The sequence below is a fragment of the Halichoerus grypus genome, chromosome X (genome assembly GCF_964656455.1).
Source record: "Halichoerus grypus chromosome X, mHalGry1.hap1.1, whole genome shotgun sequence".
Classification (NCBI taxonomy): Eukaryota; Metazoa; Chordata; class Mammalia; order Carnivora; family Phocidae; genus Halichoerus; species Halichoerus grypus.
Genome location: NC_135727.1, coordinates 26,427,474 through 26,441,170, shown reverse-complemented (window position 1 = coordinate 26,441,170; position 13,697 = coordinate 26,427,474). Strand labels below are relative to the sequence as shown.

The following is a 13,697-nucleotide window of genomic DNA, read 5'->3' as shown; positions in this document are numbered from 1 at the left end:
TTCCATTCTTTGCCAACATCTCCTCCATCAATGGCCCTGGCTCTTCTTTTGTCAAAATAACCCTGTTGACTCTCACATTGGCCTAAAGTCAGTAAGGGCAGTTAGCCTCATACCAAGCTACAGCCATCTGTCAGAATATGCTAAAAGTCAATGAAAATACTTGCTACCCCTTCTTCTGGCCAGGCATGACTCCCCCACACAATTCCGATTTGTCTTTGTGAGTTGAAGCAGTTATGTTAATATCAAATCCAAGTCCTCAATAGTATTAAATATCACAGCAAAATCTTTAAGTAGGACTCATTATGGTGAATAGATCATGGTTAATGTCCATCATCATTTCTGAGGGCTGGTTCAAGTTAAGGTCTAGAGCCAATACTTGGCCAAAAATTCCCCATGAGTAAGAGTATCAAGTAAACTTTGAGTTAGGAGTTTGAATTGAGGGACAGCGAAGAGAGTAAATAAGGGAAACAATTTTCCAAAAATGACCATAATTCCATTTCAAAGTAAATCCAGATGAAGAGGTCAAGAAGCTAAGAGAACTGTCCCAGTTTTCTCTGGGGAATGGGTTATGTTTGAGTTCCTGATAGAAATGAGTTCTACTCCATTTAACCTTGTATTAAAGGCAGAGCAATCTACTCACATACAGAATGTGTGGACAGAATAGAGAGAGCAATACAGAAAGGAAAGTGGTTAAGTTGGGATTCTGAGAAGCTAGAATGGAACAAAAGCCAGTGCCAATGGAATAGAGAAAGGAGGAATATGCTGCAGAGGAAGAACAGAAAGAGGGAGGAAACTAAAATGAGTGTAAATCACATGTGAGGTCTAAAATAATTCTTGTCACAACCTTATGAAAATGAGTGTTATTAACCCAGGTTTAAGGTCAGGAAACTAAGGTTCAGAAAGGTGCAATAATTTGCCCAAATATAGACAGGTAATAAGGAGCAGAATTGAAACTCAAACCCACATCTGTTGGTTTCTACAATCAACACTCTTAATCACTCTTCCAACTTTCATGAAGAAGGCACAACACTGTACCACTAAAGGTATAGAACCGCTTTGGGATTGAGGCTCATCCCACAGGCAGGGGAAGAGAGACTTTCTGGAGAAGAATCAGAATAAAAGATCTGCAAACTGAAGTACATCCAAGGACGAGTCTCTGGATAAGGAAGGAGAATATGGCAATTTAACAGCAGGAGTTTCAGAATGAAATTTTGATTTCTGGATCATAGCTTAAAAAGTATGGACTTTGGTTCCAGAATGATTATCTCTTATTAGTATTAAAAGGAATATACTTGTTCTCAAACCAGAAAGGGTTTAAATGGCAAATGGAGGGGGTGCCTGGGTGGCTCAGTCAGTTAAGCATCTGACTCATGATTTTGGCTCAGGTCATGATCTCAGGGTTGTGGGGTGGAGCCCTGCAGTTAGGTTCTGCACTCAGTGGGGAGTCTACTTGAGGTACTCTTCCTCTGCCCCTCTTCCCACTTGCACATGAGCGCTCTCTCTTTCAAATAATTAATTAAATCTTCAAAAAAAATAAATGGCAAATGGAGGAAGAGGGAGGGGAAGAATAGAAAGGATAATGCCTAATATTACTGAATGGATAACTGGTCACCATGCATGCCTTTGAGTGTAAAACACTCTTTCCAGAATGCCTTTTCCTCCATTTTTCACCTATTGCTGCCTCATGATTTTATTATTAATTTTATTTATTAGTAGTAGTAAATTACTTTCAGGCCATTTTCTCAGAAAAATTTCTACTTTCCCATTTCCCTACCTCAACACTTCCTGAGGGTTAGATCTACCACCTCCAAGTGTTCCTACCTTGGAATTACTCAAAGTTAATAAAGCACTATCGTATTGTTATTTATTTCACTTTGCCTTCTTTACTACAGAAAGTGGTTGAATGTAAAGACCCTGGCCCTACAGCCTGGGTTCAAAATCTGACCAGGGTTTGCTACTTCTGACCTTGGAACTGTCGTGACTCTGAATTCTTCTCTTTGCCAGCATGTCAGTGCCACGCTCTTATATTGAAAATGTTGTTTATTGTACATTTTCTATGTGCCCAGCTCTGAGCAGACATTTTACAGGGATTATCTTATGCAGTTCTCAGAACAACCACACAAGGGATGATCTGTCATTTTCTCCACAGAACAGATGGGGAATTGAGGCCCATGGAAGTTAAGTAATGTGTCCTAATTCACAACTATATGAAGTAGCTTAGCCCAGCGGTAATTGAGCACATACGCTTATGCACATCATCACCCAGACTCTCCATCTCCATCTTGGCGATGTGTCCATCTTTCCCAGTTGCAAAAGACGCTCCTTTCACCCCACCACAAAAAAATATAATCCAAGAAAGGGCTTAGAGGTGGAGCTGGAAAGGCTCATCTCTGAGTAAGGGAGGACTCAGGGCAGGACATAATTCTGAATATGCTGGGTAGTGGGGGAATTATTTCTATGTGACACAAGGCAGGTAACAATCTGAAAGCTGTTCTGAAGATTTATCACGGGGCAGTCTTACAAAGCCTCATGGACATGGGCCATCACAACCTAAGGGAGGGAATGATTCTAATGATTGGAATTTGGTGGTTGCTAGAAATTCAATGTATCCCCCCAAGACCCACATGTTGAAATCTAATCTCCAGTGTGTTGGTATTTGGAGGTGGAGCCTTTAGGAGGTGGTTAGGTCATAAGGGTGGAGATCTCCCTAATGGGACCTTATGAATGGAAAACCCCAGGGAGCTCCCTTGCTTTTTCTGCCATGTGAAGACACAGAGAAGATAGTTGTCTATGAACTAGGAAGTGGGCTCTCACCAGATGCCAGATTTGCCAGTGCCTTGATCTCAGAGTTTCCAGCCTCCAGAACTGTGAGAAATAAATGCTTACTGTTTAAAAAACCCAGTCTATGGCGTTTTTGTTACAGCAGCCCAATTGGACGAAGACAGTGGCAAAAGAGTATGTTCTATTTAAAAGCATACTAAGAGAGGAAGCGAAATGATGTTGTGTTTACCTGGGAAAAGCATGAACATAAGGGTAGAAACATCTTTAATTAGATAAAGACAAAAATAAGGACAAAAGTAGAGTTCTTTCTTGTGTATTACTGTTGTTATTATCATTTTAACATTCACCAAAGTGCTTACTCTGTGCCTGGCTGCTCTAAATACATTGCAGATATTAACTCCTTTAATTCTCACAACAGCCTTATGAATAGGTTGCTACTATCATCCTTATCTTCCAGATGAGAAGACTGAGGCTTGGCAGTGTTAACACAGTATGCCTAAGTTCAAACAGCTAATAGATGGTGGATCAGGGAATCTCCAATAAGCCACTTGCCCAAGTGGAAGAAATGGATGCTCATTTCCAACATAGATCACGAAAGTGTCCTAAGAGTAAAGTGTAGCGAACATGAGTGATTTCACCTCCAAAGACATCTGCTAGATGTATCATTTAACTAAAGGCAAATATATGAAAGGTCTTTAACCTCCCTTGTTGCAACTCTACTTCCGAGAAGGTAGAGAAAATAAGACTGGCTTCTCTCACCGATTAGAAAAGAGAAACTGGTGAGTTAAGATGATAGGAACCTTTTGAGAAAACAACCACTGTAGCTTAGAGTCCATAAGTACATTATGAAGCAAAATCTTAGACTTTAGGAAAGCAGTTCTCTAAAGTGAAGACGGTGTGATTCCATGCCCTGAGACATTTAAAAAACAAGGAGATGGATTAAGAGTTGGAAAGGTTTGTTGCCTATTGAAACCAGCATGCCTGTACTGGGTGCTCTCCATTCAGTTTACATTTCTAAGGAACATGGAACAAAAGAAAGAGATGAAAATCAAGGATAAATAAATTTAAAAGGGTGTGATGAAAATAATGCCAAGAAGGTTTATACCCCAAATGAGCCTGAAACTTGAAAAAAAAAACCTGCTAAAGACGACATAAATTTTTTTTAGATATAGGTTTAGAACAAGAAGATCATGGATAGGATAGATGTACAACTCATGCAATGCTACTGGATAACCGAGATCAGGGAGGCCTTCTCAATGACTCACTTTCATTGTGGAAAAGAAGGATCAGAGACCGAAAAGGGTAAAGTAAACATCTGTAACCATAAATTGAAGCCTAAGATAGTCAAAGCATTCATAAGAAGGCACTCAACTGTTCTAAATGAATTAAAATTCTGTCCCAGAGTGGTGACAAGTCTCACAGATTTCATAGTTGTTAAAGTTTCAGGACCGTGGTGTGATGATATGTGTCAGAGGACTGGAGACAGCATACCGGTTTTGGTTTTTAAAAGGAACAGGAAGTCCATGGGATCCTTAGACTAGATCAAGGGATATTATGTTGACTGAGTGCACAATTCCAGAACATGTTATTAAAAGGATGATTTGTAAGCACTTTTAAAAAAAGATAGTAACCATGAGAAGGCAGCACAAATTCTCTAAGAACCAGTCATGTTAAACAAATCTCATTTCACCTATTTTTACATGGCTATTGGATTGACAGATCAGTAAAAATGTAGGCATACTGTATCTGGGTATCAGCAAGGCATTTGACAAGGTCTCTCATGATATGCCTGTAAACAAGATGGAGAAATGTGGGTGGTATTCTAGTAAAAGAATGTTGCCTGATGGACAAGTGTCAACCCACAGGAAGGATTCCAGTGGCGTGCCACAGAGCTCCAACCTTGATCTTATCCTACATAGCATTTTTATTAATGACTTACAAATAATAATAAAAAAAGGAAATGAGGAGAGCATACCTAACAAAAGTGCAGATGACACAGTTATGGGAGCAATACAATGCAAATACTTTGTATAGCAGAATTTGAATTCAACTACATTTCCACAGGCTAACAAGGTAAAATCAAATTAAGCCAAATCAAGGCTCTAAACATATTTCCACCTGTAGCCGCCATCCCAAACACAGAGTTAAAAATCTCCAACTATAGGGGCGCCTGGGTGGCTCAGTCAGTTAAGCGTCTGCCTTCGGCTCAGGTCATGATCCTGGAGTCCCGGGATCGAGCCCCGTGTCAGGCTCCCTGCTCAATGGAGAGCCTGCTTCTCCCTCTGCCCCTCACCAAGCTTGTTGCTCTCTCCCTCTCATTCTCTCTGTCAAATAAATAACTAAAATCTTTAAAAAAATCTCCAACTATATAATTTTAGAATAAAAGAAAGGTGGCTTAGCCTCAGAACTTGTTAAGAAGTTTTAAGAGTTCAGTTACTAAGTGTTCTCAATGTATATCAGTAGTGTTATGTAGCCACCAAAAAAGCTTGTATTGGAGTAGGCAGCATTAACGGAAATATTTAGTCAGAACAAAGGAGACAGGGGCGACTGGGTGGCTCAGTTGGTTAAGCATCTGCCTTCCACTCAGGTCATGATCCCAGGGATCGAGCCCTGCATTGGGCTCCCTGTTCATTGGGGAGCCTGCTTGTCCCTCTCCCTCTGCCCCCACCTCCCTGCTTGTGCTCTCTCTCTCTCTCACAAATAAATAAATAAATAAAATCTTTAAAAAAAAGAACAAAGGAGACAACCAATTGTCAGCCATAGCACAAATTTTGGAATAAGTCAATCATGGTGATTGCTGAGAGTTCCATCTAAGGTACATCAGCTCTGTTCCCAACCCTTGCTCAAGGGGCAGCCATAGGTGGCCACGCTGTAGGCTTGTTTTTTTTTTTTTTTAATCATATGGCCCTTTCTCTCCGCCTGGTCTTACCTGACTGAGAGAATACAGTTGTCTCCCCTTATCTGAGGGGGACACATTCCAAAATCCCCAGTGGATACCTGAAACCAGGAATAGTACTAAACGCTATATATACTATGTTTTCCTATACATCCCTATGATAAAGTTTAATTTATACATCAGGCACAGTATGAGACTAACAACAATAACTGATTGTAAAATAGAACAATTATAACAATATATTATAATAAATGTTACGTGAATGTGGTCTCTTTCTCAAGATACCTTACTGTACTCACCCTTCTTCTTGTGATGATGGGGGATGATAAAATGCCTATCTGATGAGATAAAGTGGGGGAATGACCTAGGCCTTGTGACACAGCATCAGGCTACTACTGACCTTCTGACGATAAGTCAGAAGGACGATCATCTGTTTCTAGACTACAGTTGACAGTGGGTAATTGAAACTACAGAAAGCAAAACCGCCAATAAGGGGGGGGGGGACTACTTTATCTTGAAAAGATGTTCTCAATTATTTGAGGCAACCTGAATGAACTCTGCTCCCTGCGACCAGGGAGCCTAATAAAAACCCCCACCTGCATTCAGCCTTGGCTAAGACACTTCAAGAGCAGTGCAGTCAGCAGTTTAGAACTGTGTTCTAAAGAAAGAGACCAGGATGGAGGATTTGAAACCAGCTGACGTGAGGAAATGGGGAAGGAACTGGGGAAACATGCAGGTCAAAGAAGAACAGGATCAGGAAGAGTGAAGGGCTGTCAGGTGTGTGAGGGATTTTATTTATTCTGTGAGATCACAGAAGCAGATCTGGGAGAAATGGGCAGAGTTAAGAGGTAAGAGATTTGGGTTCAATAAGAATCCTCCGGTAGTTGCTTGAGATGGAATAGAATGCCTTCGGGATAAATCAATCACCTATTTTGGAGCTATTTAAGCAGAGGCAGGTGACCACTTAGTAAGGATAATAGTATTTTTTTTTTAATTTTTATTTTTTATAGCAGCATTACCTTTGAGTTGTATAACGCTTTGCAATGTACGAGGCACTTTCTGCCACACTAGCTCGATCATCTGTACAACATTGAGACAGGCATTTCCACATTCACTTTTACAGATGAGGAAGCTGAGGCTCATGACGATGTGCCAGGACGCCCCCAGAGTTACCTTTTACTGACTACATGTGAAACAAACATTTCAAAGGATATATATTTGGGAAATCCTAGCTCATCAAGCTGATAGGGTTTCTAGGTTTTTAAAAAATTCATCTTTGTGATACTGAATATATTCCCAAACGTACTAAAAAGGTACTCTCTGCACAATCTCACATGAAAACTTATGTTCTTCTCTGCGTCTTATGAAGCTGAGACCAATTAATACATTCCTTGCATGGATACAGAAGGTCCGTGGGTGCAGTTTGTACAAACACGCTTAGATGTACACTTCAAATAAGAATAGTTTTCTCTTTCCTTTTGCCTGAGCCCCATTCCCCACCCTCCTTCCAGATTTCCTGTTATTGGGCTTCTTAGAGGGAAGGAGTGTGTTTTGCTTGTCATGATCACTAGATAACCAGATTGCCCCACTGTTTCCTTAGCTCTCTATCACCAAGCGCCACAAAAGAATTAAAAGAGTGAGTAAATAAATTTTTTTGAGTAAATAAATTTTAAAAAGGAGTGAGTAAATCACCAACATTCGCAAAAACTCCTTAAAGATACACATTGTTCTCTGCTTCTCTCACCTCATTCACCTCCCTCTTTCATTAAAAAAAAAAAAAAAAGAAACAATACACCAACACTATCACTTGTACAGTTCTAATTGGGTTATCTTCACCATCAGAACGGACTGCTATATTTTCTCTTGGGAGATAACAGAAATATCAGTTTATGAATCTATTTAATCTAGTAGTGATGGATGATATAGAGTTTCCTGGATTTGAGCCATAATGCTCTCAGTTTGTTGGTGGTGACGTATACACTGATGCCATGGCTGGCATATAACTTAATCTGCTATGAAAAAAAAAACAAGCAGTCTTATAATGTGGGTTTATTAGTCCTCCCCTTTCCATTCCAATTCCCAGATATTGGGATGGAAATTGATCAGAGTTGACAGCACACATTGCTTATCAAGTGATATATTATACCCATTGTTTACATACAAATGTGTTCAGAAAAAGCTTTGGTAGTAGATCTAAATAAGGCGTATAGAAGGCAAGGGGAAGTCCTTGAATTTAAAAGATAACAAAATCATATGTTTTATTAGGTAATGTCTATGTTAATAGGAAGTTGTAATTTTTAATTTAAGGGGGAGTGTCTAGAAATGATGAATAATTTCTCATTTAATCGCCTCTAGTGCTAAAGTCTATTATGACCCGGAGACCTAGAACTGTAACTTTAATCCCATGACGAAGATTTAAAGAGTGAACCTTGAAACCTAAATATGTGAAGTGCCAGAAAATAGAGGCAAACTTTTTTGTCAAAAGACCAAACAGCACCCTAGAGGCAGAGTCGAGTTTTTAAAAGTACACACGGACCTCCGATCTATGAAGTGAATCCTTTTTAAAAATGTTTGAAGGCAACTTACTTTTTGAAAGAATCTTACAATAAAATCCAAATTGTCACTGTTCCTCCAATTGTGTTTGGATTTTCCTGTAATGTTGCAGTTTCCTAAAACAAGGGGCGAGTGCCTTTTACACGGAGGACACATTGATAGTTTAGATAATTGCTTCGTTTCATATGCTTTGGGGGGTGGCTGCCTGTGGGGTGTTTATGCATCTGTGGTTTCATCTTTCCACGTGTATCTGCTTTGGTCTGTGTCGGTGAGTGTGCCCGAGTCTAGATGTGTGCGCCTGTGTGCGCTCCTGTGCCCGCAGAGGGGTCTGCCTTCTGCCCAGGCATCTGGGTGTGCATCTCTGTGTGCATTCGTGTGTCTCTGCAGATGTCTACGGTGAAATGAGTTTCTGCACTCGGTGGAATCATCCTCTGCCAATATTTAAGTTATTGGGATCAATAATAGCTCAAGTACCTGGTCTCCAATGGTATGTTGCTATTCAAGACCCAGCTGTTATGCAGATGAACCGAGTCCTGTGTACTGGTTGGGGGAGCTGGAGCAGCTGGGCTGGGCTGGCTGCGGGTAGTCATTGATCTCCTCTGAAGAGAGTCGGCTGCAGGGGGTGGTTTCCTGGCACAGGTGCACGCATGCGGAGGCGGCGGCGGCGGCGGGAGGGGTCTGAAGGTGAACTGGTTGTGTGGGCTGCTCTGCATGTCTAAAGAGGAGAGAAGAAAAACACCAAATAGAGACTTACTCTCCCACTTGGCAGTCAGGAAAACACAGCTTGTCAGACTGAGGATTTCAGAAGAATATAACCTGTGGGGTGGGGGCAGAGCTTTAAGTTCAGTCTATCTGTAAAAATGTCACTTAACTTACAAAAACACGTGCAGCACGCTTACGAAATGTAAAACATTCACAGTTGCATTTACATGTAAATTCTTCAGGGCTATAGCAGCTAAAAAGTAAATGAGGCTGCCTCACACAATTTGTCACAGTTTCTGCTACCGAACAAATAAATCATCAACAAGACACTAAGTTACAGAACAGAAGTGAGCAGATCTCCATCAGTTGCAAAAGTCTCACTTCGGAAAATACCAGTGAAAGGCACAAATTTGTTGCAAGAAAAATCATTCGACACTTCAAATAAAAGTTTAAGGCCACCTTCTGGCTTACCTCAGGAAAGGATGCTAGCCTGCCTACACAGGAGCAAATCCATACTCCAGAAAAACAGCTCCCTGAGTATGGAACTCAACTGCGCGAAACTCATCTCTTTGCCAGCACCGCCCCCCCCCCCCGCCCCCAACTAAGAGTGCTGCTTGGAAAAGGAGTTTGTTCAGGTTATTATATATATTTCCATGGCCATGCAACACACAGTCTGCGCCCCTCCCCCACCCGCCACACCTTTCTAGGAGCTCTACCATATTAGCCGCAGCTTTGGTGGAAGGGAAACCATTTTTTTCTCTGCCTGTTTGCAGTGGGGGCAGCCTGGGACAGCGGTCCTCAGACTTCTTTTGTCGCTATTGTTTGGTATTTTTCCACTGTTTTCCTGGCAGGCACATGTATAGACAGAGAGTTAGAATTTGGCCCACGAGAAATGGCCCAATTAAACCCCTTTGAAAAGGAATCACTATTGTAGCTGATAGCCACCTCTCTTCCACAGGAGAAACATAATAGATGTCAAGTGATCTCTTGTAACACCAGCACGTTCTGGATAAACTTTGTAGACAGCATGGCTTTGTCCCACCTCCCAAATGACTGAGAGTTAAAAAGCAGAAAAATGCCAGAGGCTTTCCATGCCTAGCAAAAGGGCTCAGCTGGTTTGTGCTGAGACTCACTTTGCAGTGGCTGATCACGTGGAAAAAAATAACTTCTTTCCATCCCTCTACCTCCAACTCGAATTTCGAAGACACTGGCATGGTTTTCATATTTTAAAATGATACCGGTGCCCCAAGAGCATGACAAATTCTTGGCTATGTTTTCTCCTATAGATGGCTCTCCCTTTAAATAAACTTGCTATATGAAAAAGGAAGTTGTACAAAAGATAGATAGGGAAAGGAGTAGTGATAATTCATTTTGATACAAAATATTCCTTTAGATAATCAGCTACCCTTGGATATTTAAAAGGAACTAAAATGCTTCATGAATTTTCGAAATCAACCCATTATTCCAGGCTCAGCCCAAATCCCATATCCACTAAAAATATCATCACAAGCACTTAACATCTCATTAATTTTTTTAAACCTCAGGGCTCATATTCATAACCATAACTAGAAGCATGCTTTCCATCTTTGGACTCAGAAAAGTACTGAATGCTGGAACCCAAAAGACCTTGAAAATCCTTTCATTTTGCAGATGAGAAAACTGATGTCCAGAGAACAGCTTGTCCAGGGACACTGGGCATGGCCCAAACTAGAACCCACATCTCCTGACTCTCTGGCCAATGCTCCACTCACTACATTGTAGACCTTTGTAATACAAGCTCTCTTTACCTCCTTAAGATTTAGAGACACAGAATCCTCCACATCTTCTGGATTTTTCACTTATGACATACCACCTTCCATTGTGGTTATTTGTTTATATGTCTGCTTCCCTCCTTAGATCTTATCTCCTTAAGCATCGAAAAGGAAGGTGGTTTGGTGTAATAGTAGGCAGGGCAGCATCGTGGAAAGAGCATAGAATTTGGGGGTAACGGCAAACCTGGGTTTGAATTCTGCCTCTGTCATTTGGAAACATTAACTCTTCATTTGTAAAATGGAGATAATAATCCTTTCTCTTAGCAATTAAATTTAATTCATGTAAAATGTGCTTGGACATAGTATGTCAGTGACTACGCATTTATTAAATGCAGTAGAAGGATGAAACTTTCAGACTGGAAATGACCATAGGGATCACCTAGTTCAGCTCTCCTTCCTCCCCTCTCCATTTTACAGATGAGGAACCCAAGGCTCAGAGAGGTAAAGTGATTTGTTCAAAGTCATTCAACTTGTATGAATTTGTCTGCTTATGTCTGATGATTCCCACCCAGCCCAGCACTTTTTTTCCATGTGCTATTTTGGAAAATAAATATGACTGTCTTCTCTGACTTTACCATTTACTATTTTTATCATAACTTTGGCCCCTGAGTTTGCAATATTATAGTATTCCCTTGTTATCCCATGTTTTTGTCTTATCTACCAAAATGGACTGCGTATTTCTTAGAGCAAGATCATCTTCTACTTTTCTTGCATGTCACATGAGCACAGTGCTAGGTACAGAGTAAAATCCCTAAGAGCTTTTATTTCACTGCCCCATCGGACCTAGAGAACCACTCTCAGCATCCCCTGGGCTCTTTCATTCTGATGTGGTCACTGGGTATCTGTTTGACAGTTCACAAAGCAGTAGGTTTCCCCCTTGGAGGTCCTAGTGAAATCTCTCCCACAGCCATGGGGAAGGACAATGATACCCCAAAAAGGTGCTTAAAATCATGTCCCTCTAAGACATGAAAAGAGCAGCAGTGACACACTCTACAGACTTGCCATCTAAATCCATGAACTTAATGATGCAAGCAAGGGAAACAAAGGGTGGGAGTCCAGAGTTAGAAGAAGAAAAAGAATCTAGTTTAGGTGTTGTGTCCAGAACACCTCCAAATGACACGTGACATCTATTAGCTTAATCAGTAGGTGTTTGTGTCAGTATAGTTGTTCAAAAGACAGAAAGTCTCTATTCAGTACTGTTGTTCAAAAGAAGAATCACTCATTATCATCTGGATTTATTGCTTGCTGGATTTCCTCAAAATCTTTGCAACTTCCTTATTATGAAACATGATAAAAATTCTACTTCATTGAAAAGTACAATCATGGTATTATTGTAACATTATATCATTTCTGCTGCAGGTAGAACTGCTCTGTATAGTTATTTTGATTATATGTGTATGTGTGTTTTGTTGATTTATATCTATTTTATTGTATATTTTTATTTCCACATTTTAAATATGCCAGGTTTCCCTACTTGTTAATATTGTCTTTAAAAGCTTTTATAATATTGGATTGTTGAATTGAGTGGAATACATCCAGACCTTAAACCCTTATGAAATGCAAATGATCTCAGCTTCATTCTTTTTTTCACCTCAGGAAAAAGATGTGGAATGCACTTGTTCTCTTCCAAATGAAGTAATTTAATCCTTGGGCTCCATGAAATGGGATTTCCCAACATTAAACACTAATGAAAAATACATTAGGGTTCAGTGTCAGGAGCTCTAGGACACCAGTTCCAAGGGGTGAAGAGTCACATGCATTCACTTCCAAATGTATCTGGCAGCCACGCATTTCTGTGCCCAAGAGAGAGACGCAAGGGAAGGGGGGGTGTAGTGATTATGCAAATGTGGATATCTGGACATACTTATAAAGTTTTATGAAAGTAAATTAAGATTTCAGATGGAAGGTCTAATTCACATAATATACTTGGGTAGGATCCAGTTTCAGGTTTGAGGTCCTAAAATAACTTGGACAGGGGAGGAAAATTCCTCCAAATTGTATATCTAAAGCATTTTAGGTGTGGCAGAACTGTTAATAGAGGTATATGCCTTCAGAAACAACATTGCCATTGTCTCCAAAACAGAAGCGGGAAAAGAAAGTGGTCATGCCTAGTTGGGTTTTTTATTTTGTCTTTTTTTAGCTCGAGAAACTTTTCACCAGAAATTAGAATACCTCTACTCAGAAACACTGTGTGGGAACTTATTGAAGGGGCCATTAGGGTGTTGTGCCCCTTATGCTTCATTAACACAGTCCATTGGGCTATAAGGCGACAGTTGCATTTCTAACATTCACTGCCCTATGCAAAATCACGCACTGGAAAAGGACTTATGGGGAAAGGGGGTTTGGGGCACAAGACCTGAAGTTTGCTTGTGCAAGTGAGTGTCAGATGGGTTGCAACTTATGAGTTACTGTGGAGTGATGGAACGAGGGTTTTCCGAGTCACACAGAAAGATCTAACCCCAGATGTGGATGGGCAAGGTTCCTAACACAGGGCGGTGAACTAAGACAGCTGGTGGATGTTTCAGGTATATGCACATGTGTATTTTGTATATTCCTACATGGTTCATTCTGCTGGGTGCAGTTTTCTGCCTTCCCCTAGTATTTTTAACAGATGGAATCACATGTATGCAGACATGAAATTTGTCTTATATTCAAACTATTCTCAAAGATACCAAAAGCACGAGAACAAATTAATGTTTTCAAAACAAGCGTTGTAGCAGAACTGACTGTACATGCAAAATAATTTTCTGTTAAGTGTTAAAAATAAATACTGTCATTAATACAGCAATGCTAATGGATAATTCTTTTCTGAAAAATGTGACCAAAGTAGACACATGCCTAGTTTCCCCCAGATCCATGTACTTAACCAATCAAACTTTTCTGTACTGATACTAGGACAATAACCTCCAAAATCTGTTTTTTTCCCCAAAGTTACTATGCAGTGTATGTTAACA

The 13,697-nt window shown here is 40.4% G+C and overlaps 1 protein-coding gene across 3 annotated transcripts in view; it reads right to left on the bottom strand.

The window, feature by feature from the left end:
* The window catches only part of TENM1 (teneurin transmembrane protein 1), a 774,784-nt gene that overhangs the window by 317,991 nt on the left and 443,096 nt on the right, over window positions 1–13,697 (bottom strand). For all 3 annotated transcript variants that reach the window (XM_078065077.1, XM_078065079.1, XM_078065078.1), the window contains one exon: window positions 8,705–8,945. In XM_078065077.1, the coding sequence (XP_077921203.1) occupies window positions 8,705–8,945 (241 nt within the window). The remainder of the gene's footprint in view (window positions 1–8,704; window positions 8,946–13,697) is intronic.